Raw genomic sequence first — 23,118 nt, forward strand, 5'->3', positions numbered from 1 at the left:
ATTAATGCATCTTTTCCCTTATATCATTTGGATTGACTTCTATTTCATCAGCTACTAGGATTATTACTGCAGATTTCTATATATTCATTTATTTTCAATTCTATATATACTTCCCACATGGTTATTATATATTTATATTAATCATATACATGTTTGTGAAATTCATAAAGAATGATTATTTTAAGACTAGATGAGTATGAAAAACAAATGAGAAATTTGGGGAATAGAATTTTCAATTTCGGGGTGCCTGGGTGACTCAGTTGGTTGAGCGTCCAACTTTGGCTCAGGTCATGATCTCACAGTCCGTGAGTTCTAGCCCTGCGCTGGGCTCTGTGCCGATAGCTCAGAGCCTGGAGCCTGTTTTGGATTCTGTGTCTCCCTCTCTCTGACCCTCCCCTGTTCATGCTCTGTCTCTCTCTGTCTCAAAAAAATAAATAAACGTTAAAAAAATTTTTTTAATAAAAAAAGAAGAATTTTCAATTTTAATTCATAACTGGTATGAACTCTAGATTGGTGGCAAAGAGAAAATCAGTGAGTTAGAAGATAATACATAATGTAACAAAGAGAAACAAAGAAAGAAAAATATGAAAGAGCAGTTAAAAGACATAGAGGATGAATTGAGAGGAGTGAGCGTGAAGTCCGTAACAGCAAAATGGAGGGGTTGATAGGAAAGAACTATCTGAAGAGACAGTGACTTATATGAAGACCGGAGATGAGTTTGCAAGAGAAGTTGTAACTGAGATGTGTGCATAAAGACGGAATTTTAAAGATCTTTATCCTCTTCAAAGAATAGCTGGCTGAGCTCACAGGGAGATGAATAATTGAGTAACCTGTTTTAGCTTGAGCTCTAGGTTAGGAAAAAAGTCTTTCTGAGAATTCATAACCATGGCTCTGCCCTCACACAGGTTGGCACCTGAATTTATACTGTCATGACCCAAGAACCCAGGAGTCAAGAAATTATTATAAAAAGTTGTTCCAGGCTAGTAATACCCTGCAGCATGTAGCAGAAGCAAACACAAAAAACCTCCCTAGAGTGACACACCCTTAACCAGGTTGCACAGGATTCCTACACCTGAAGCTTCACAGAAGATGAACTCATAATCCATAAAATACATGAATAACAACCCACCATGAACAAACATTTACAAAAATCAGGATTAGACCCCCAATTATTTCATGTGATTAAAATGATTAAAGAAAAAAAAAAGAATTAAAAACAAGAGAAAAAAATCAGAAAAAATCAAGCAGATGTGAAAAAGATCCAAGTGTCACTTTTAGAAATAAAAAATATAGGCACAGATTGGCTTAATAGAAACTATACCGATCTGAAGAAAAAGTGACTTGGCAGACATATCTGAGGTAATTACAAAGATTTCAGTACAGAGCAATAAAAACATTAACAATATGAAATGAAGAGATATGGAGGCAATCCTGTCATGCAGAGTAAGTCCCAATAATTTATGCAGACATCTCCCCACTCAAGGAGATGGAGCGTAACTCCCCAACCCTTTTGTGTGAGATGTGCTTAGTGATTTCCTTCCAAATGGTGAAGTAGGGAAATGGAGGGAAAAAAGTAACTTTACAGTGGAGCAACTTGACCTCACCCTAATTAATATGAACATTAAGAGGGATTAAGTCCTTTTGACAACATGTAGCCTTGACATGATGTGATGAAAATGGTACTTCATACATCTGTGATCTTCCTCCCGGTCTAATCATGAGAAAAACAAGAGACAATCCCCGATTGAGGAAAACTATACAAAATACTGAAGCAATATTCCTAAAAACTGTGAAAGTCATTAAAACAAGGAATCAAAATAGTGTTTTAGGAGCTACTCAACATAACCTAACCTATCTTAATCAGTGGAGTGCCAAGGTGAACAAAAGTCTGTAAATTGTCATACATAACATGACTGTGATATGTCAGAATTATAGCATCTTTAGCAATAGAAAAAAATACAAGGTCAAATGCTGATAAAAATGGTCTCTATTATCCTCATTCACACATGAAAATAATACTGTAGGCACCTAATAAAAATTTTAAATGTCAATTTTTTCCATGATGATCTCATTTATTCATGCAAAAATTGTATATTTCCAATTTCTATTGCTTCCAAAAGTATTTTATTATGTCTATTTCCTCATGAAGGTAGTGGGAATAGCCCGTCCCTGGTAGAGGGGGTACATTGTCTGTAGAGAATTTAAAAGCAATAATAATGCTGACTAAATATTGGTATGCCTTTTATTATCACATATATTGGCAATGCTAAACAGGATTAGCAATAAAACATTCTTCTGTGCTGGACCAAACTATCCCACATATACCTTCTTCTTCCTTCCCCTAAAATGGCATTGATCTTGACTAATACAACTAATAAATGTAAATAAGTATTGACTGATTTAAAAATAAACACAAGTTTTAAAACACAATTTGTGGGGCGCCTGGGTGGCTCAGTCGGTTAAGCGTCTGACTTCGGCTCAGGTCATGAGCTCGAGGTTCGTGAGTTCAAGCCCTGCGTCGGGCTCTGTGCTGACAGCTCAGAGCCTGGAGCCTGTTTCAGATTCTGTGTCTCCCCCTCTCTCTCTCTGACCCTCCCCCTTTAATGCTCTGTCTCTCTCTGTCTCAAAAATAAATAAACGTTAAAAAAAATTTAAAAAAAAACACAAGTTGCAAAAAGGTCAAATCAAATCATTAAAACACAGTAATAGGGAGGGAGAGGGAACATTCAATACATAAAATGTGTCAAGATCCTCCCCTTCTTTAGGGAGAGAATAGACTAGGAAGAGGATTTTAAAAGGGACTACAACTGGGAGTGTGAGAGTTTTAATAACTTCCTATTACTACTCTTCATCATTTAGTCACTGAGGGGGACCTAAAAAATGTTGCAGTTCAGGTACATCCACGTTATTATGTTGCTAGAGACTTTGTTCAGCTTGATCTGTTGATCAGATACCAGGCCCTTAACAAAAAACACCCCTATTTTCCCACACTGAATCTTAATGTAATTTTACACATGGCTTCCTAGCTCGATTTTTGCAATGGAAGAGTAGAACGGTCTCTGGGCATCACTGCTTTCCAGTCTCTTACATATGGGTCAGATCATTGACAAGACCTCTCTGGGTGAAAAATTACTTTCTTTTTATTTTTGAGGGAGGAAGGAGGAATGACACATGATTCAAGTTATGATTTTGTATGTAAGGACATTTCTCACTTTAAGAAAACCCAGCATCCCAAATCCAAACTGTTAAAACAAGCTAAGTTGGTAGCACTTACACACAAAAATGCCTGGATTGATAAAAGGCTTCACCTGTGGGTTATTTTTCAAATAGCCATTTAGTCCTTTATGCTTTCCTTATTATGTTTCAGAAAGCTTTACAAACTTCAGGAGTCTATCTACTTTTTTCTTTTTAAGTTTATTTATTTTGAGAGAGAGCGAGAGCGAGCGAGCAAACAAGCATGAGCAGGGAAGGGGAAGAAAGAGAGAGGAAGAGAGAGAATCCCTAGCAGGCTCCATGCTGTCAGGGAAGAGCCCCATATAGGGCTGAAACTCATGAACGAGATCATGACCTGTGCAAAGTCAAGATGGACACTTAACCAACTGAGCCACCCAGGCGTCCCAGGAGTCTATCTCCTTTATAAGTGGTTTTTAAAAAGTAATAACGATGATAAAAATTGTTTTAAAAAATTAGAAAATACAAATATTTTAAATATAAAAATCATTTGCAATCCCAGTGTTAACACTGCCACCATTCTGCGATAATTCCTCGCAGTTTTTAAGAACACCTTATGTACATATGCTGTGTATAAATTTTTAGAGCCTGTATTTTAACCCCTTGAGTTCCGCGGTGCTGTCGTGGCCATTCCAGGTCGAGCCTCGCGGTGCAGAGGTATGTCAGCGGTCAGCAGCTACAGTTTGTCTTTCTGCCTCGGAGAACCAGCTGCTGGATGCAGCAGGCTCAGAGACACTCCCTCCTTTTTCCTTTCCTGCTCCACCTCCCTAAACTTTCCAGTTTCAACAGCAGATAGTCTCTTGGCCATCTAGCTAGCTCCAGCCCTCCCACACTGGCTTCAAAAGGAAAAAAATCCCCTAAGGGTAGCAGTAGCGTCGCAGGGAGGAAAGCTGCCCACTCTCCTGGAACCTAGAGGCGGAGGCCCCCATCTGCACCGGCGGCGCGCGCTCTCGGCGGGCGCGACCCACGCCCGCGGGCCCGCCCCGGCGGACACGCGCTCGCCCCCACGGGCGGAGACGCGCCGGGGAAAGCGCGCGGCCGCGAGCTCCAGGCGCCATTTTGGAGTCGCTGTGTGGGCCGAGGCGGCGGGGCCCTTCGCGGTGGCCGCGGCTCGCCGAAGGAGGCTTTCGCAGCTACGAGGGGTCCCGGAAGGAGAACGCGGGTTGCGTGGGACTGAGAAAGGAGGCTTCTCCTGGGGCAGCCAGAACCGCAAAGGTGGAGCCGCGTTGGCGTCCGCCGCGGGACCAGCGCCTCGGATGCGGGCTGAGCGTGGGGGGTCGCGGCGGCGGGAGCGCGAAGCGGGGCTCCCTGGGGGCCTCATGTGAGAGCCGCGGGACCAGCCGCCGCCGTCCTCGGAGCCCGGGGTGGTGCTTGGGGGAAGCCGCCCCCGGCAAGCAGGTAACGGCGGAGGGGCAGGGCCGGAGCCCCGCTGTGACTGCGGGGCTGGGGTGGGTCCGCCGACCTTCGTGGGCGGCAGGGCGGATCGGGGGCGCGGGGTCCCGGGCGCGGCGCCCAGACCTTAGAGCCTGCTTGGGGGCGTTTCCCCGCGATGCCTGCTTCAAAACATGTCAACAAGGCGTGGTGTGAATGCGGGCTCGCGGCTGCTGTCGCCCGGTTTTATTACCCTTGGCAGGGTTGGCGACAGGCACCTTAGAGCTCGCGCTCTGCCAGGCTCTTCCCGGCGTGGGCTGTGCCCGTGCGTGTAGCTTGAAAAAACGAGGGGCGTTAAAGATGTCAAAACACTGCTCAGGGTAGAGCGCGTGAGAAACGTCAGGGAGAGCCAATCCGTGGAGGTGGCGCGGGAGGAGGGGACGTCCCGGTCCCGGAGCCCAGTGGAAAACTTGGCCGCTTGTGAGGAGGAGCCGCTTGGCGCCTGCCTTAGGCGTGGGCAGCGGGTTCAGGTGGGGCTGGCCACGGGGATCAGGAAGCAGCCTATTCAGTGATTGACCTGCGTCTCCAAGCTAAGAGGTTAGATTACTATTATTTTGTTGCTGATGATGTCCAATTCATTCAGTGAGCCAGATCTTTTAAATAGAGTCTTTTTGCCCTCTTCTTTTGAAATATTTATAAAAATGCCATCAACTCCGAGTTATCTACAAATGACACCTAGACATATTTTCGCCACCACACTCTTCGTACCATCTAGTTCTGAGAGTTAATCTCGTCCCACTGTTTTTTTTTTTTTCCTTGTATTCCAGCCGAAGAATGCAAGTTAATTTTGATATTAGGCAAATGGAAAGGAAATGTGATGCCAAAACAAGCTTTTTTAGAGCTGTGTACAAATGGGCTTTTAAAAGTGCTACATTTTACTAAATGTACAGTTTACTAAAAGTGTTTAATACAGTGATGGACACACAGCTGAAGTATTCTCCACTCTTTCTCTGATGAACAAATTTACTACTACTTTCCGAGGGTATGGAAATATTAAGATTAGTTCAGTAACTCCCTGTGCTGCTCAACTACTCTAGTTTTTCCTCATTAATGGTTTGTTTGTTTTTCCTTTTGGTGCTTCATAATATCAGTCCCTCACCAAATGCTGTAGTGACCTAAGTTGCATCAATTATTTGGGGCCTAGAAAAGTTGCAATTTGAAATTGAACTGCTGGAGCCTTGAAGAGGTCTGGTTTGGGTGCTCTACTAAGGAAAAGAAATTATAAAGACAGTTTCATTCTTTTTTGAATCTCTGTATTTCAAAATTATGTTTCAGGTAGTCAGAGAAATTATAAGCCACATTATGATTTTGTTCTTTGTTCTTTGACCCATATTTTCTATGCTAAAATTAAGCCTTCAGGATAAGGTAAAGCAGAAAAATGGGTCATAATGACACTGTTACCTCAACCTCTAGTGGGACATTATTACTAGAAGAGATTTTTTTTATATTAAAGGTTATATTGTGGATTATACTACCTTTTCACTAAACACATTACAAAACGTATTCTCAGATTCACAAGTAAGTTTTAATGTTCCATAAAACTACCCTCTTGCCATCACCTTTGTCATTCTGTTTTCTCCTTTCTTCTCTCCTTGCTCAGTAGAATATACATCATTTACTTCACTTCATTTACATCATCCAACTCACAGATTTGGAAGTAGGATCAATGAGGAAGTCATTGCACACATGCTGAGATCTCCTGGGCAGGTTTTAACGGCAAGAAGGGCAGGAGGCTTTGCCGTTTTGTTTCCTTCCAGCCCCCAGTCCCCTTTCACAAGTTTTACTAGCTATTGGGTAAAGAGATCCCACAGAGATCTATTTGGTTAAGAGTCATACACATACACATCCTTCATCCCACACAGGAATCAAATTCTTATACACAGATATGCCAGAAGAAGGGAGTTGGAGCCACAAGCCATCCTTTTCAAAAGCTATGACTCCAAATCCAAACTACCACTCTGCCAGAACTACTCTGTAGGTGTAAGTGTCGCAGGCTCTAAACCAAAGGGCTACTAGTGAGTAGTCTGCAATTACCCCCCTTAGTTTGCAATACTTACTTTTCCAGATAACAAATCAAAACAAGACCTGTTTGTCTGATTACAGTGTAATTCATTGACGTTAAAAGGAATGTGTATGAGATAGATAGGGGCACCTGGGTGGCTTGGTGGTTAAGTGTCCAACTCTTGATTTCAGCTCAGGTCACGATCTCAACGGTTTGGTGAGTTGGAGCCCTACATTGGGCTCCGTGCTGACAGCGTGGAACCTGCTTGGGATTTTCTCTCCATCTCTCTCTGCCCTTCCCCTGCTTGTGCTCTCTCCGGCAAAAAAAAAAAAAAAAAAAAAAAAAATTCACTTGTAATGCCACCACTATTATCCTACTACTGTATTTATATAATATGGTACAGTATAATCCCACTTAATTATGGTTAGTTACTACCTTAGTGTGGTGAATCCAGTACCAGTGTGTGTTTCTCACATATAACCATGTGTTCTTGTATTTTCTCACACGTTTCATTTCTTTGTCATACACTTTAAAGTCTTTAATACTGGACTACTTTCCTGTATTTGAGTTCAACATCCTCTGTCTCTTTTTAAGCCCTACTACTGTTTAATTCCTCACAAGAATCCTGTGTGTTATTATCCCCACTTTACAAAGTGAAGCACAGGAAGGCCAAATAATTTGTTCAAGGCCACATAACCAGGGAGAGGTAGAGCCACAATTCAAACCCAGGGAGCTTGATTCCAGAGCCCATTCTTTTAACCATACTACTATTTTGCAATAAGACTGTTTCAGAGAAACAAATGCAATGAAGATCATACAAATACACAGAATAAACATATACCTATCATTCGGATATACAACTTAGGGTAAACATTGCCATACTAAGAGATGTGTTGGAAGAAGAAACCACATTTCAGACCAAACCATGCATAGTAGGGATGGGTTTGCTTATCTTAAGTAGAGATTGTGTCTGGCAGTAACATATTACAGACTATTCAACGTGGAGAGATCTATTGGCTACTTAATTCGTATCTTCTCTAGAGATTCCTGGGACTGTGGTTCCTTGGATTCAAGAACTCAAATATAGCAGGTATCCTTAGATGACTTTTAAGACAGCTTTAGCAGGTGTCACTGTAGGGTTTTTTTTTTTTTTAATATTGCTTTTAGTTGACTATAATTTTTGGTTTAGTTTCAAAATCATGATATCTCTCCCTCCCCCTGCCAGTAGTACAGTATAAACACAAATGTTTAAAAATACCTGTATAGAATTTGTAAAACAACAGTTGGTCTCCACTGGCACTTTTCATTATATTTTGTTTTGATATTCTTGAATTACTGGTCCAGTTCCTCATGTTTGTGTTTGCTTTTATAAACATACATATATGTATCTCAGTGGCAAAACGAATGTTGCATTTATTGCTATTCAAAGGTTAAGTATGAAAAAAATGATGCATTTTTCTGAATAGGATGAAACGAGGAGGAAGAGATAGTGACCATAATTTATTAGAAGAAGGTACTGCAGAGAAATCTAAGAAACTGAGGACTACAAATGAGCAATCTCAGACTTGTGATTGGGGTAATCTCCTTCAGGACATTATTCTCCAAGTATTTAAGTATTTGCCTCTTCTTGACCGGGCTCATGCTTCACAAGTTTGCCGCAACTGGAACCAGGTATTTCACATGCCTGATTTGTGGAGATGTTTTGAATTTGAACTGAATCAGCCAGCTACATCTTACTTGAAAGCTACACACCCAGAGCTGATCAAACAGATTATTAAAAGACATTCAAACCATCTGCAATATGTCAGCTTCAAGGTAATACTTTAAATCCTTCTTTTAAAAAATAAAGTATATTCAGTGGCCTTTTTTATCCTAAGCGAAAATATGTTCTCATGTTTTTAAAATATTGCCTTTTTAGAGAAAGTTCTTAATGATTTAGAATTATTATATACATTAGAGGCTGCAGAGGGGCACCTGGGTGGCTCATTCGGTTAAGCATCCGACTTCGGCTCAGGTCATGATCTCGCTGTTTTTGAGTTCGAGCCTCGCGTTGGGCTCTGTGCTGACAGCTCAGAGCCTGGAGCCTGCTTCGGATTCTGTGTCTCCTTCTCTCTCTGCCCCTCTCCTGCTCCCAGTCTGTCTCTGTCTCTCAAAAATAAATAAACATTAAAAAAAATACTTTTTAAATCATTTAGAAGCTGCAGAACTAATTCCAGCTGTTACTTTTATCATAATTTTAAAGTTATTTTTTTATTTTTATCATAATTATTCATAATTTATTAAAAGAACAGAAGCAGCTACTAAATAAGCATAAATCATTTACTAAAGCTGTCAGTCACATTGAATTATTTTGAATAAGTTTGAAGAAAAAATATACAGTAAAATAAATAAAAAACGTGAAGGGGTGCCTGGGTGGCTCGGTCATTTGAGCATCTGACTCTTGATTTTGTTCAGGTCATAATCCCAGGGTTGTGGGATCAAGTCCGCATTGGGCTCCATGCTCAGTGTGGAGCCTGCTTAAGATTCTCTCTCTCCCTCTGCCCATCTCCCCTGCTCATGCTCACTCTCTTTAAAAAAAAAAAAAAAAAAAAAAATGGAGATTATGATTGACTAAAACTTAATTGCTATTACTGTTTAATAGAGACTGAATTCTGCTTATTGATGGCTTTATGATATGGGGTTTTCAAAGAAAAAGGAGATAAAAAAATGTTTTTAATGTTTGTTATTGAGAGAGAGTGAGTGAGCATGAGCGGGGGAGGGGCAGAGAGAGAGGGAGACACAGAATCTGAAGCAGGCTCCAGGCTCCAAGCTGTCAGCACAGAGCCCAGCATGGGCTCGAACTCACAAACCCCATGACCTGAGCTGAAGTCGGATGCTTAATCGACTGAGCCACCCAGGCATCCCTAAGAAATTTTATGTAAAAGGTTTAGATGAATATATTTTAGAGAGAAATAGAAAAAAGGACGTGGAAGAATGCCAAAGAGAACCGTTTGTTTCTTTTCATTGCCAGAAGGGACATACTGGAATTCATGCAGTGATGAGATAACTGAAGTGGGGTGGCTTTTTGAGATGTCTAGAGTAGTTTAAGGAATCACAGTGGTTTATAGGAGTACAGAGGCTTATAGTATTTTGTTTTGGGGATGAATAATGGAATGTAGGCATGTTTACTAAATCTTTAACCTACCTGATAATTTTTGAAAAGTAACACATGAATACCTGATTACCCATAGCTAGCATTTATTTAACAGGTCACATTAAACCTAGATAAAGCAGTGGTTCTTAATTCAAGTTCTTTGCCAAAACTAGTCTTGTCTGCTCTCATATCATTCCTTCTTAGATGGAGATTATTTGTAATGTAATAAACTAATAACTGTTTCTTCTGTAAAATTAAGGTTACACAGAGAAATGTAAATATATGCATAGGTAAATGGTGTGTTCTTTTCTAAGGTGGACAGCAGCAAAGAATCAGCTGAAGCAGCTTGTGATATATTATCGCAACTGGTAAATTGCTCATTAAAAACACTTGGACTTATTTCAACGGCTCGGCCAAGCTTTATGGATTTACCAAAGGTATTTGCTGGTTTTATGTTGTTGGCAGTTACTGAGAAATCCGATAGAAGCCCTGCCCTTGTAGTGGTCATTTCTTGTAGTGACCATGGGAGTATAAGAAAAATAGTATACATAATGGAAAACTAGTTACTATTTATTTAGAATGTCAGGCAATAGGTGTTTTAATAAAGCTTTTCCTTTTTCTGATCACCTTGTGCTTCTTGATGGGAAAAGTTAAAGAGTGAGTGAATTTGCAGAGGATTCAGCAAAGAGATGTACTAAAAGTGACTAAAACTGAGAAGCAAATTAGGAAAAAGACATATAGCAGCTCCTTTTTGGACTTTCAGAGCAGATTTGTGAAATTACAATCAAAGAAAAGTAGACAGTGCCAGTAGTGAGAACAGGTATAGCTTATTTATAAAATCTTCTGGTAATTGTGTATAGATTTATTCCTGAGCAAATTTAGTGTACTTGGATTACTTTACAGATTTTATTTATTTATTTATTTTAACTTTTTTTTTTTTTTTTAATATATTTTTGAGACAGAGAGAGACAGAGCATGAACGGGGGAGGGTCAGAGAGAGGGAGACACAGAATCTGAAACAGGCTCCAGGCTCTGAGCTGTCAGCACAGAGCCCAATGCGGGGCTCAAACTCACGGACCGTGAAATCATGACCTGAGCCGAAGTCGGCCACTTAACCGACTCAGCCACCCAGGCACCCCTTTACAGATTTTATTTAAAGAAAGCTTTTTTTTTTGGTGAACAGTGAACTATTTATGTTCATATATATGTTCTAACATGATCCTGCGTATAGTAAGATAGTGTCTCTAATAACTAGACTCTTAAAATAGAAAAAAAATAAGTGCATTTTTAGAAGGCAGCTGATAAAGGCCTCCTGAGTATGTTAACTAATATTGGGTAGGTTAGCATGCAACAGTAATTTGAAAGGTTTTTTTCAGAGTACACTGCAAACTAAGATATAGATACCCCTTTACATATCTAACAGTTTAATTTACTAGAATGATTCAGGAAGAAATAGTACTAAATTGAGTGTGTATTATAACTCAGGTAGTTATGGAATGGAATATTTGTAACAAATGTATCACCAGTTGATTTCAAAGTCTTAATTGGTGTTTAAAAAGGTTCTTTAAATACATACATTTGAGTTAAAATGTTTTCCTCCTATAAAATAAGGGAAATAGGTAAGAGATTCTGTTCAGCATTTTAAGATTCTAAGTACATGAGTCAGCACTGAGGTTCTTGAACTTAATGTGCATAAAAATCATCTAAGAAACTTGGAAATTTTGGGTTACATTCCCTGTTTCAAATTTCCCCTTCCTATGAGACATCCAGGAGATTCTTACTAAGTCAGAGCACTGACTTACATGGTATAGTACCACCTTGTTCAAGCTTCATATGGGAAATGATATATTTTGAATTGATTTTCTGTGTACATACCATAGTTAAAAAAACAAATAGATATGGTATATGTAAAACATACCACATGAAAAGATATGCTGAACAAATTTAATTTCCTTTTTTTCTTGTTACTCAAGATTACCATTATACAGATCTAGTACTAGTACTGTAGTTACATGAAGTAGTTTTGTCTTTGGGAACTATGATGCATCTGGGATGGCTTCCTTCCTTATTAAATGGGCCTAAGATGTTTATGTTGTTCTTCACCTCGCCCCCCCCCCCCCCCATTTTGGCTCTTGTAGAAGATTGAAGTAGGGTGTTACTGTAACTTGGAAGTCCTGGAAGAACTGTAGAAAACATGAAAGAAGTATATTTGACCTCAGATAAATCTGAGGGAAATGGAAAAAAGAAGGCAGGGATGCAGTCATGAGGATGCAGTCATGAGTATACTAATGAAATGGGACTGTACAAGGTATAACTGAGTTTGAGGTGAAAATATTAGAAAGAGTTAACATTTAAATAGGCAAAAAGTTACCTAATCAAAATTTAAGTAGTTAACCAGTTATTTAATTGTAGAGGAAAATTAAGTTAGTGAATGTGATCATGCAAATGGTGTTTCTTTGTACTTTCTTGGCTGTTAGCTTGCCCTCATTCCTTTTCATTGCTGTAGTGAATTTATAAAGGTAAGTGGAGGGTGAGATTGGTTATGTAGAGGAAGGTGTCAGAGCATATGTTGACCTCTCTTTCCTACTCCTGGATCCTTCGTCCATTGGTTTTAGCTGATTCCACGTTACATACTCTGACCATGCTTTAATTCCTGTTGCCCTACAGTGGTTCCTTGAGGTCAGATTCTGTGTCCAAAAGATAATTACATGTATATAATAAATGGAATAATAATTGGTATATTTGTGGAAAAATACATTAAAATGAATGGCTTGAAAATATTGTAGATAATTTAACATATTTAAAGGAGTTTTAAACTTGGAATTTTATTAGGTATGATTTTGCTTATTTTAGAATCAAATTTTCTGTGAGCTTTTTTGTTTCAAGTGAGCCTGAGTTGATATTCTAATTTCTAATGATTATGCTAGTAATTTTATTACTATTTTAATGGTTAACTATCAGACCAAAAAAGAATGCAGTTCAGTGTTACAAAACACTGGAGGTATTCTCATCCCCGATTCTGTAATTCATCTTTTTACTTTTTACTTACCAGTGATTATTGTGATTTAGAGGCTTGAAATCTCATTTTGCTACAGGTAAAAAGACTTTTCTCAAAGATAGCAAATAGTCACCTCCCTTTTTTACCATACCCCCAACAACAGAGTGAAAGGATGCTACCCCTAAAACAGTTATGGGATACATCATTAGGATTCAGATGAACTATATGTGAACTATATGTCTTATGTGAACACCCCCTCAATTCTCATGTCTGAAAGTTGAAACTGTTTCCATTTTTTTGCTTTTTAGTCTCACTTTATTTCTGCACTGACAGTAGTGTTTGTAAATTCCAAATCCTTGTCATCGCTTAAGATAGATGATACCCCAGTAGATGATCCATCCCTCAAAGTACTAGTGGCCAACAACAGCGATACACTCAAGCTGCTGAAAATGAGCAGCTGTCCTCATGTCTCTCCAGCAGGTATGTTGTGTTTTTTGCCAGGTAACATTTTACTAAAATGGACTGATGTATTTATCGAATTAAAAACTGATCATTAACCTTGAGGGTGGGTTAATATGATTATTTCATCCCTTTTGCATAAACATTTTTAATGTCATGATACAGTAACATAAATTTCTGTAGCATTCCTAGCCTAGACACTTATTTTCAACTTATTTTTTACTCTTACTTGTCAGCTTGTGTCCAAACTGTGTTAGAATATGGATTAAAAAAAAAAAAGGGACAGTATTAGATTTGCCTGAGGTGCCCTTTAGATAATATAGAACTTTCTTTAATTGTAGTTGAGCCAGCAGGGTAGGTTTTGAATCAGAGCAATCTCATAATTGCTTTTCTTCTCACTATGTAGAGGGAGGAGAGTTGTGCTGAAGTTGCCACCTTAACATTTTGCAAGATAACCCTTTTCCTAACTTGAATCTTGGAGCCAAGAACCCATCAAATGGGGAATAGCATTGTGAAATCTCTTTCCAACTTTTCTTATATAGAATTTTCTAAGCATTACTGCATTATTCAGTTTCAGATTATTTAAATTCCAAATAGTTTGTATTATAAAATAAGTATATTGGGGCGCCTGGGTGGCTCAGTCGGTTAAGCGTCCGACTTCAGCTCAGGTCACGATCTCACGGTCCGTGAGTTCGAGCCCTGCGTCGGGCTCTGAGCTGACAGCTCAGAGCCTGGAGCCTGCTTCCGATTCTGTGTCTCCCTCTCTCTCTGCCCCTCCCCCGTTCATGCTCTGTCTCTGTCTCAAAAATAAATAAACGTTAAAAAAAAAAATTAAAAAATAATAAAAAAATAAAATAAGTATAAACTCACACTTGGTATTATTACTTTCTGATGCTTCACTTCTGACACATCCTCCCACTGTTGACATCCCTCCCAGTCTTTTGGCTGTGTTACTTGGGAAACCTGTTTTTAAAAGACAGTGTTAAATCCTTGATATCTTTACAAAATACTTCCTACCTTCTTGCCATGACTAAAGCCCGGCCTTCCCCCAAGAAAGTGATTTCTTCTTGGATGGAGATTTCTTAGTGTTCTCTGTCTCCTACAGGGAGGGTCTTGGTGACAGGAATGGCTGGTCTATTGCAGTATTTCCCTAGCTGCTTCTGCCACTTCGAGATTTTTACTGAAGGTGATAATCTAAACAGTCTGGAACTTAAGAAGAATGGACTTTTGGCAGTTACTTCTTACATGACCTTGGTCACATTTTCTATCTACTGTACGGGTTGCTATGGGAGTGAGGTCCATACCTTGTAGCTTCATACTGTACAGGGTCCTTCGTATCCTCACCTCCACCTGTCTCTTTAATCTTGTTTGCTACTCATTCATGTGTAGCTTTTACTTGAGTCCTATAATAACTAAGGTTCTTTGTACCTGTGTGTGTGTGGTTAGTACACTGTACCTTGTGGAATATGTTTTTTCTTCCCACTTCTTCATCTAGCCAAGTCCAGGCCAGCCTTCAGAATTCAACTCAGATGATCTGGTTTTGTTCTTATTTTCTCCTCTCTGGTTTGGAACCACCATGTGTTGTTTCCATAGCACTCTGAATGTAACTTCAGCACTTCCCACACTATATGAGAGCTTTTGGGTCTCTGGGTTCTCAGTGAGACTATGAGTTCATTATTCTTTTTATCCTGGTACATCTCATGTTCATTTACTTTTATTAAATATACACATCAATTCTGATAGGGTAGTATAAACTTGCTTGGTCTTCCCTCATGGCTTTTGGGCAAGTTGTTCAGGAAGGGAAGGGAAATGAAAGAGAGCACCTGAAATACTTTTAAATTTAAGAGTATAACCTTAGACGATTATAATTTAAAATTTAATATATTTGCATATTTACTTTCTATCCATATTTTGCATATTGGGACTATGCAAAACTATTTCTTTTTCTAAGTTGAAATCAAGGGTTTTTTTTCTTTTCTTTAGTCACTGAATATTTTATCAAACTTTTTTCCTATTTTATATAGTCCTTATAATTGTCTACTGCTTGATGTTTAGGCACCATTCAACGCTAGTGACTATTGACTCTGATACCATATTATGTCGTTTTCCTTCTTCTGTGATTGTTCCTACCATTTCTTTTGGTGATTTCTCTTTTCATTCCTTAAATTTTGGTGTTTCACTGTGTTCTGTGCTGAGTCCTTTTTTGTTTTACTATGTAAACTCTGGGCTGTCGTCATCATCTGTTGTGTCAGTTACATTCTGTATGTTAATACTTCCCACTTACAGTGTCTCTGGAACTCCAGAGCTATGTGTTGAGCTGCCAGTGGCCCAGTTCCTCTAGAATGTCTCACTGGTGCTTCAGATGAATGAACTTTCTTCTCCCCCTGTCTAAATCTCTTGCTTTTTCCTTTGTGCTATCTCAGTAAATGGCTCCATCCATCTGGTTGTCAGGGACCTGACAGACATCCTTGATTCTTCCTACCCTTCCTTTTCTACATCCTTTCAGTCTCCAAGGTCTGGTGATTCCATTGAAATAGGCCTTGAGTCTACACTGTGGACTGATGATTTATTCTGATCCCCTTCTATTCATATTGCTAAAGCTCTAAGCTGCAGTGTGGTAGTATTTGGAGTTCGGTTGGGAGATAGTTAGGTCATGAGGGTGGAGGTCTCATAAATGGCATTAGTGCCCTTATAAGAAGAGGCAGGAGAGAGATGATCTCTTTTTCACCATGTGAAGTTACAGCAAGAAGGTGGCTATCCGCAAGCCAGGAAGAGTTGTGGTCCTCATCAGAACCTGACCATTCAGATTGGACTTCCAGGCTCCAGAACTGTGAAGAGTAAATGTTTATTGCTTAAGCCACCCTGTTTGTGGTATTCTGTTAAGCAACTTGAACTAAGACACTCTGCCTTCTTCATCTCCACTCTTACTCCTGTAGTACAGGTCTCTATAATCTTTGTGCAGTACCCTCTTACACTGATTTCCTAACTGGCAGCTTATTCTTCTGTAATGTGATTTCTATGCTACAGAGTAATCTTTCTAAAATATAAATCAGGTATTTTTCTCCAGTTTTCTTCAAATGTTCTCACTATGCTTTAGATAAGATCCAAACTCCTTACTGAGGCTGACAAGGTCCCATATGATCTAGCCCTTGCCTCTCTATGGGGCTTCATCCTTTAAGATGTTACCTTACTTGCATACTGTATGTTGACCTGAAGGCTTGGAATGCTTCAGTTCTTGGAATGCTTGTGTTTCTTCCATGTGTGGGTGTTCACACAGGAAATAAAGTTCACTTTCCTTCTCCCCTATCTTTTGCCCTAGCTTGATCCTTCTAATTCTTTATGTCTCACTGTGTTAGTTCTGGGAAATCTTCCCTGATCCCCTTGCTAGGACACCCAGAGCATTCTTGTTTAATTCTCTGCTGCCTGCTATTATGATAAGGATGTCTTGTTCATGTTGCATCTTTACCATCTTAGCACCAGTGCTTGACACTCATTATTAGTTGAACTAATGAACATTTAGTTACTTAGTGTTCTATGTTGTTGGTAAGCCAACATTTGTCTTATAATTCTTTTAAGGTTGGTATGTAAGTATCTACATTTTTGCTGTGATTTAAAAAATGAACCATTTTGGCACGAAGCAGTTTGCTTCTATCAATTTCTTCCATAGGACAGATGGTAAAGTGGAAGAAGTAGATCAGAGGATCCAGATCTTTTTTATATACAGCTTTTTGCTGTATTTTCTTCTAAATGAGTTGTGTGAATTTACAATAGTACCGACAATGAATTTCTATATACTTTTTAGCATGTATCAGTGTTTTATTTCTTTTTATTGCCAAATAATATTCCATTGTATGGATTGTACCACATTTATCTATTGATCATTTGATGGATATTTGCATTGTTTCCACCTTTTGACTGTTATGAATGATGCTGCTATGAAAATTCCTGTGTAAGATTTTGTGTAGATAAATGGTTTAATTTCTTTTGGGTATATACCTAGGAGTGGAATTGCTGAATTATATAGTAACTGTTTAATTAAGTTTCCTATTGCTGCATAACCAACAACTACAAATTTAGCACGTTAAAGCAGCACTCATTTGGTAGTGTCACAGCTCTGTAGGTCACAGATATAGCCATTGCTTAGCTAGCTTCTCTGCTTAGCCAGGGAAGCTGTGAGTCTGACTTCTTTTCTGAAACTGGCCAAAGAAAACTCAGCTTTTAAAGGGTTCATGTGATTAGATTAGAACTGCCTGGACAATCTTGTTTTAAAGCCAACTGTGCTATATAATATAATCATGGGAGTGGTATCTCCTCACATTACAGGTGCTGGGGATTAGGTTGTAGAATCTGGGGGACTTGGACTTTTAGAATTATGCCTGCCACAACTGCTTTAATAGTTACTAAATGATATCTCAGTTTCTTTTATTTGCATCTTTGGTTTCCATTCCCTGTGTATTTATTTTCTTTTTATATCAAGTTTTATAAGATTGCAAAGAACAGAAGTGCTCAGGTTATGAAGGTTTATTTCAAAGTACACAGAAACCTTGTAGAGAACAGAAACTTTGTAGTGGCTGAATAGTAAAGCACAGATGTCTTTTGGTGACTCTTACACTGGTGATTCAGTTTACCTCTTTACTGATTCTGTTGCCTATATTCTCCTCCCACTGCTTTTAAGCTTTGGCTTATTGGTGCCTCTGTCTTGTCACTTCTCAAGCAGTAGTTAAGCACATGAACTTAAGAGTCACTCAGTTTGTGTTTGTCTTTAGTTGCATCAACTTCAAAATAGAAATAATTTATTTTTCTAGATTTTTGAGTATATTTAGTACCTGACATATCATACTGTACAATAAATAATAGATAATATGATGTGTGTTTTGTTCCTATCCTTGTTTCTAAACACCAGAAAGAAATGGTTTGAATGGGTCATTTATCAAGTACTATAGGCTGTCTGGGGTAGAATTTTAGTATTAGGCCATTTCAGAAATCAGATGCTGACCTTTGGTAAGATCTGCTTGATAGGGGTTTGGGCAGTTCTGAAGCATAGCATGGCTAAGTATAGGGACCATTTATGGAACTGCTTTCTGGATATGTTAAGAATTTGTTAGTTATAATTACTATTTCCATTAATGTGAATTGGTTACCTTTGACTCATTTATCTAGTGGTATCTTGGTATTTTTTTCTGAGAAATTTGTTAAGTTTATTAGACACTATTAAGCTGTTAAAAAAATTTTGCTCACTTGATAGAAATCTTTTTTTTTTTTTTTAACGTTTATTTATTTTTGAGACAGAGAGAGACAGAGCATGAACAGGGGAGGGTCAGAGAGAGAGCAGGAGGCACAGAATCTGAAACAGGCTCCAGGCTCTGAGCTGTTAGCACAGAGCCCGATGCGGGGCTTGAACTCAACGAACCGCGAGATCATGACCTGAGCTGAAATCGGACGCTTAACCGACCGAGCCACCCAGGCGCCCCGATAGAAATCTTTTTTAACAACCTTTCAAATGTTTTATTTAGTTACATAGATTCTTTTATGTGGCTTTACCTTTTTTTTCTTTTTAATTAGAATTAAATTTTTAATTTCCAAAAATGTCTTTTGGCCTCTGTAGTGATGATCATGTAATTTTTCTTGCTTAACCTATAGGTTTGGTGTTTGTAATCAGTTTTTAAAAAAAATATAACACTGTCCATGCATTACTGGGGTAAACGTTAGTTATGGTACATGTAGCTAATCCTTGAACAACATGGGTTTGAACTGTGGGTCCATATACCTGTGGATTTTTTTCAGTAAATACAATATTATACTGTAAATATATTTCCTTTTATGATTTTCTTTTCTCTAACTTTGTTGTAAGAATGTAGTATTCTTATTGTAAGAATGTAGTAAATATATATTGACTGTTTATGTTATCAGTAAGGCATCTGGCTAACACTAGGCTATTAGTAATTAAGTGAGGAGTCAAAAGTTATACATAGATTTTCAACTATACAGGAGTCAGTGCCCCTAACCCCTGTGTTGTTTAAGGGTCATCTGTATTTATTAATAATTTATAATTGTTGGAACACCTGGGTGGCTCAGTTGGTTAAGCGTCTGACTCTGGGTTTCGGCTCAGGTCGTGGTCATACGATTTCATGATTCGAGCCCCGCATTGGGCTCAGCACTGGCATCTGGAGCCTCCTTGGAATTCTCTTTCGCCCTCTCTCTCTGCCCCTCCCCTACTCGCACTCTCTCTCTCTCTCTCTCTCAGTAAATAAACTGTAAAACAAATTTATAATTGTAAGTTTATAAGTGAGCTTTATTTCTTTTTATGGTATCAGGTTTAGAATTAGTCTCATTTTCTTATAGACAGATTTAGTAGTAGGTTTTTAAATGTGACTTTCTGCTAGTTCAACCGTATAACTAAATTTTAAATTGTATAGCTTTATGATAGGGAAATACGGTAAAATTTTGAGACATGCATTTGATTAAATTTTTTGAACAGGTGATGAACTCGTACAAAAATTTGTAAATAATTAGACACTATTTCTTCCTAGGTATCCTTTGTGTGGCTGATCAATGTCACGGCTTACGTGAACTGGCCCTGAATTACCACTTGTTAAGTGATGAATTGCTGCTGGCTTTATCTTCTGAAAAACACGTTCGATTAGAACATTTGCGTATTGATGTAGTCAGTGAGAATCCTGGACAGACACACTTCCATACTATTCAGAAAAGCAGCTGGGATGCTTTCATCAGACATTCACCAAAAGTGAACTTAGTGATGTATTTTTTTTTATACGAAGAGGAATTTGATCCATTCTTTCGGTATGAAATACCTGCCACCCATCTTTACTTTGGGAGATCAGTAAGCAAAGATGTGCTTGGCCGTGTGGGAATGACATGCCCTAGACTAGTTGAACTAGTAGTATGTGCTAATGGCTTACGGCCACTTGATGAAGAGTTAATTCGGATTGCAGAACGTTGTAAAAATTTGTCAGCTATTGGACTAGGGGAATGTGAAGTCTCATGTAGTGCCTTTGTTGAGTTTGTGAAGATGTGTGGTGGCCGCCTGTCTCAATTATCCATTATGGAAGAAGTATTAATTCCTGACCAAAAATATAGCCTGGAGCAAATCCATTGGGAGGTGTCCAAGCATCTTGGTAGGGTGTGGTTTCCAGACATGATGCCCACTTGGTAAAGACTGAATGATGTAGGGCATGATGAATAGCACCTTTACGTTAAGAATACTGTATTATAATAAGAGTTTATTTCCTGTAGTTCTGATGTAATTCTGCTATTTTGTGGCATGGAAATTTGATACCTGCATTGAATATATAAGGATTGTTTATCGGAAGACCCATGGACCAGTTTTGGTCAGAAAACTTCTTCTGTTTCTTTAGCCTAACAGCAGTCAAATCTCAGAAAAATTTATTAAACTGTGGTTCAGATCTGAAAGTAAGTCAGTTATAAAGATGAAACATTTTACAGTCTGAAAAAAACAACACCTGTATATTATAATATCCGAGAAGTGAGTACTAAGAAGTTTTCCAAATGTTATGTTCTCTATGCATTTTTTTTTAAATGTAAACTTGACATTTTAGGGTCTTCAGTTATACATACACCTGTTATAAGGTGTTTAATATAGCTCAGGACAGTGAGCATTTTGTGAGAAAAATGGAGGCTGTATCATATTGAATGAAAGAGATTGGTTGAATGTTCTCAAATATGTTACAGAGCTCTTTGAAGAGGTATGTATAAGTAATTGGATTTCTTAGAAAACTGGTATGTGTCACACAATGGTTATTATAGACAGATAATAAACAGAGCCAAGATCAAATTAAAAGAAAATAAACAGAACAGAAGTGAGGCAGTGTTTAGTTTTGTATAAACTTTCAGGTTTGCTCTATAATCTGCTAAACCATATAAATTCTCTTCTGTGATATGTTACTATGTATGTGACACTTTGAGGCATCCTATGTAAAGCAAGGAATGCTTTGCCAGTTCTCCTTGGTTTTGTTTATCTTTGTTTAAGCTAGGTTTGAAGTATTACACAGTAATTGAAATGAAAAGCTTATCTATTTAAAAAAGCCAAATTGAAATAATTAAAGGTAGAATTTTAAAATGTTTATAAATTATTTCCATGAAAGAATATTCTCCAGTGAATTTTAGTGATGGTTCATTTTCCATTTTGGAATTAAATAGTTACGTAAGTAGAATTTTCAAAAATCATAAAAGGAGCACTACTTGTTCAGTATAAACAAGTGAACTTAAAAGAGGATATATTTAAGTTCATAATCATATTTTTGAGTAAATATTGCTCAGTGGACTGGAAAATTTTAATAGAAAAATGTCTGCAGTTTTGTGATTGTTAATTTGGTTACAATGCTATTTTATATTATTTAAGTTAGGTAGCATTTTTATTACTTTCATATGAATAATGGTAAAACATACATTGCTATAAGAATATTAAGTTTGGGGCTACATTTAGTTTTTTTTGTTGTTGTTTTTGTTTTTAGATATTATATAAGCTTTGATTCTGAGCACTAGTGCTAGTAGATATTACCTTCCTAAGGGAAATTAGAAGTGATTTATCCCCAATGGAATAATACAGTAATGCTTGAAACTTTTAGAAAGCATCTTGGTAATAATGGAAGCTAACAGTCTTACAGATCTAATCTATTTTTTAAATAGATCACCTTCCTAAGAAAAAAGTAAAAGGTGATTTTGTACCTAATTTATACTTTTCAAAAGTCATGGTGTTCCGGCCACATGTAAATGAGAAGAAAAAAGGCTGATCCAAACTGGGAAATTAAAAGCAATTATTGTAATATTTTCCCCTTACTAAATAGTTAAAAAGCTTTGTACAAGAAATACATGTGATAGTGGATGAAGCCTTTTTTCCCTTGAACAACTTTGGAAAATGGATTTGACAGTGCATAATCAGTTCTACTAACCAAAGCTTTATTCGGAATTTACTTTTTTGTACAAATTGAATTATATAATGCTTGAAATACTTTAAGTCACTTTATAAGCAAAATGCATAGCACTTACTTTGTTTATACTGTAAAGTATATATGTTAAATGCTTTTATCAATTTGAGAATAAAGATAGTTACTAATGCTGTTGTATTATTAATAGTTTTTAAAAATGACACTAACATACATATTTGGTTTTCCAACAAGTTAAACTTACAGATTTATGGGTTTAGTTTCAAATTTATATTTGATGAATACAATGTTTAATTTTGAATAAGTTTATGGTAGGATGACTGTTATAAAGATGTAAGATAAGGTAAATGAAATCTATTCTTAGAAATAAGTTCTGATGACTAAAGTGATAGGAAATAAAAATTGGCCATGAAATGTAAATTTATTTTTCACATTTTATACAGAAAATGGTTAAATTAAAAAGAATAGGCTCTTTGTTTTTAGAATAAGAATTTATAAAACAGATTATTTTGAAATAGAATTCTTAGTCAAAGTCCTTTGAACCCAGGTATCCTTTTCGTAGAGAAATGTTTTATATAAATTCCTACAATCAGACTAGTTCTTAAACTATTGAAATTATTTTCATTTCCTGTATTAACAGCTTCCAGAAGCTAACTTCAATTTCTCTTGGTAATCTGGGCTATTTTAACAATACTATCAGGAAAAAAAAAGGCATGACTAAAGATTAATCAATTTATTGCATTCAAAAATAACTTTTTATATTTATGGAAAAGCTTAGGATAGATGGGAGGGGTTGATGTGAACAAGGCTTAGGCCTGAACTAGGTCTTTTTTTTTTTTTTTTTTTTTTGTTAACGTTTTTATTTATTTTTGAGAGAGGGAGAGGCACAGAGTACGAGCGGGGAGGGGCAGAAAGAGAGGGAGACACAGAATCTGAGGCA

General features: G+C 37.7%; 1 protein-coding gene across 1 annotated transcript; it reads left to right on the plus strand.

Annotated features, from left to right (window-relative positions):
* Nucleotides 1-4,744: 4,744 nt before the first annotated feature.
* On the plus strand, nucleotides 4,745-22,348 carry FBXL3 (F-box and leucine rich repeat protein 3). Its single transcript, XM_019444142.2, has 4 exons — nucleotides 4,745-8,479; nucleotides 10,112-10,234; nucleotides 13,104-13,275; nucleotides 19,785-22,348. The coding sequence occupies exons 1-4, from the start codon at nucleotides 8,132-8,134 to the stop codon at nucleotides 20,426-20,428; spliced, it is 1,287 nt and encodes a 428-aa protein (XP_019299687.1). The 5' UTR covers nucleotides 4,745-8,131; the 3' UTR covers nucleotides 20,429-22,348.
* Nucleotides 22,349-23,118: the final 770 nt, after the last annotated feature.

The sequence above is a fragment of the Panthera pardus genome, unplaced genomic scaffold (assembly GCF_024362965.1).
Source record: "Panthera pardus isolate Hobbes unplaced genomic scaffold, ASM2436296v1 HiC_scaffold_1, whole genome shotgun sequence".
Classification (NCBI taxonomy): Eukaryota; Metazoa; Chordata; class Mammalia; order Carnivora; family Felidae; genus Panthera; species Panthera pardus.

Bases quoted from the DNA above. Each gene is read 5' to 3' on its own strand.
- FBXL3 (XM_019444142.2), top strand. From the start codon at position 8,132: ATGAAACGAGGAGGAAGAGATAGTGACCATAATTTATTAGAAGAAGGT. The intron at 10,235-13,103 runs GTATTTGCTGGT...TTTGCTTTTTAG, and splicing joins GCTTTATGGATTTACCAAAG to TCTCACTTTATTTCTGCACT. The intron at 13,276-19,784 runs GTATGTTGTGTT...ATTTCTTCCTAG, and splicing joins TCCTCATGTCTCTCCAGCAG to GTATCCTTTGTGTGGCTGAT.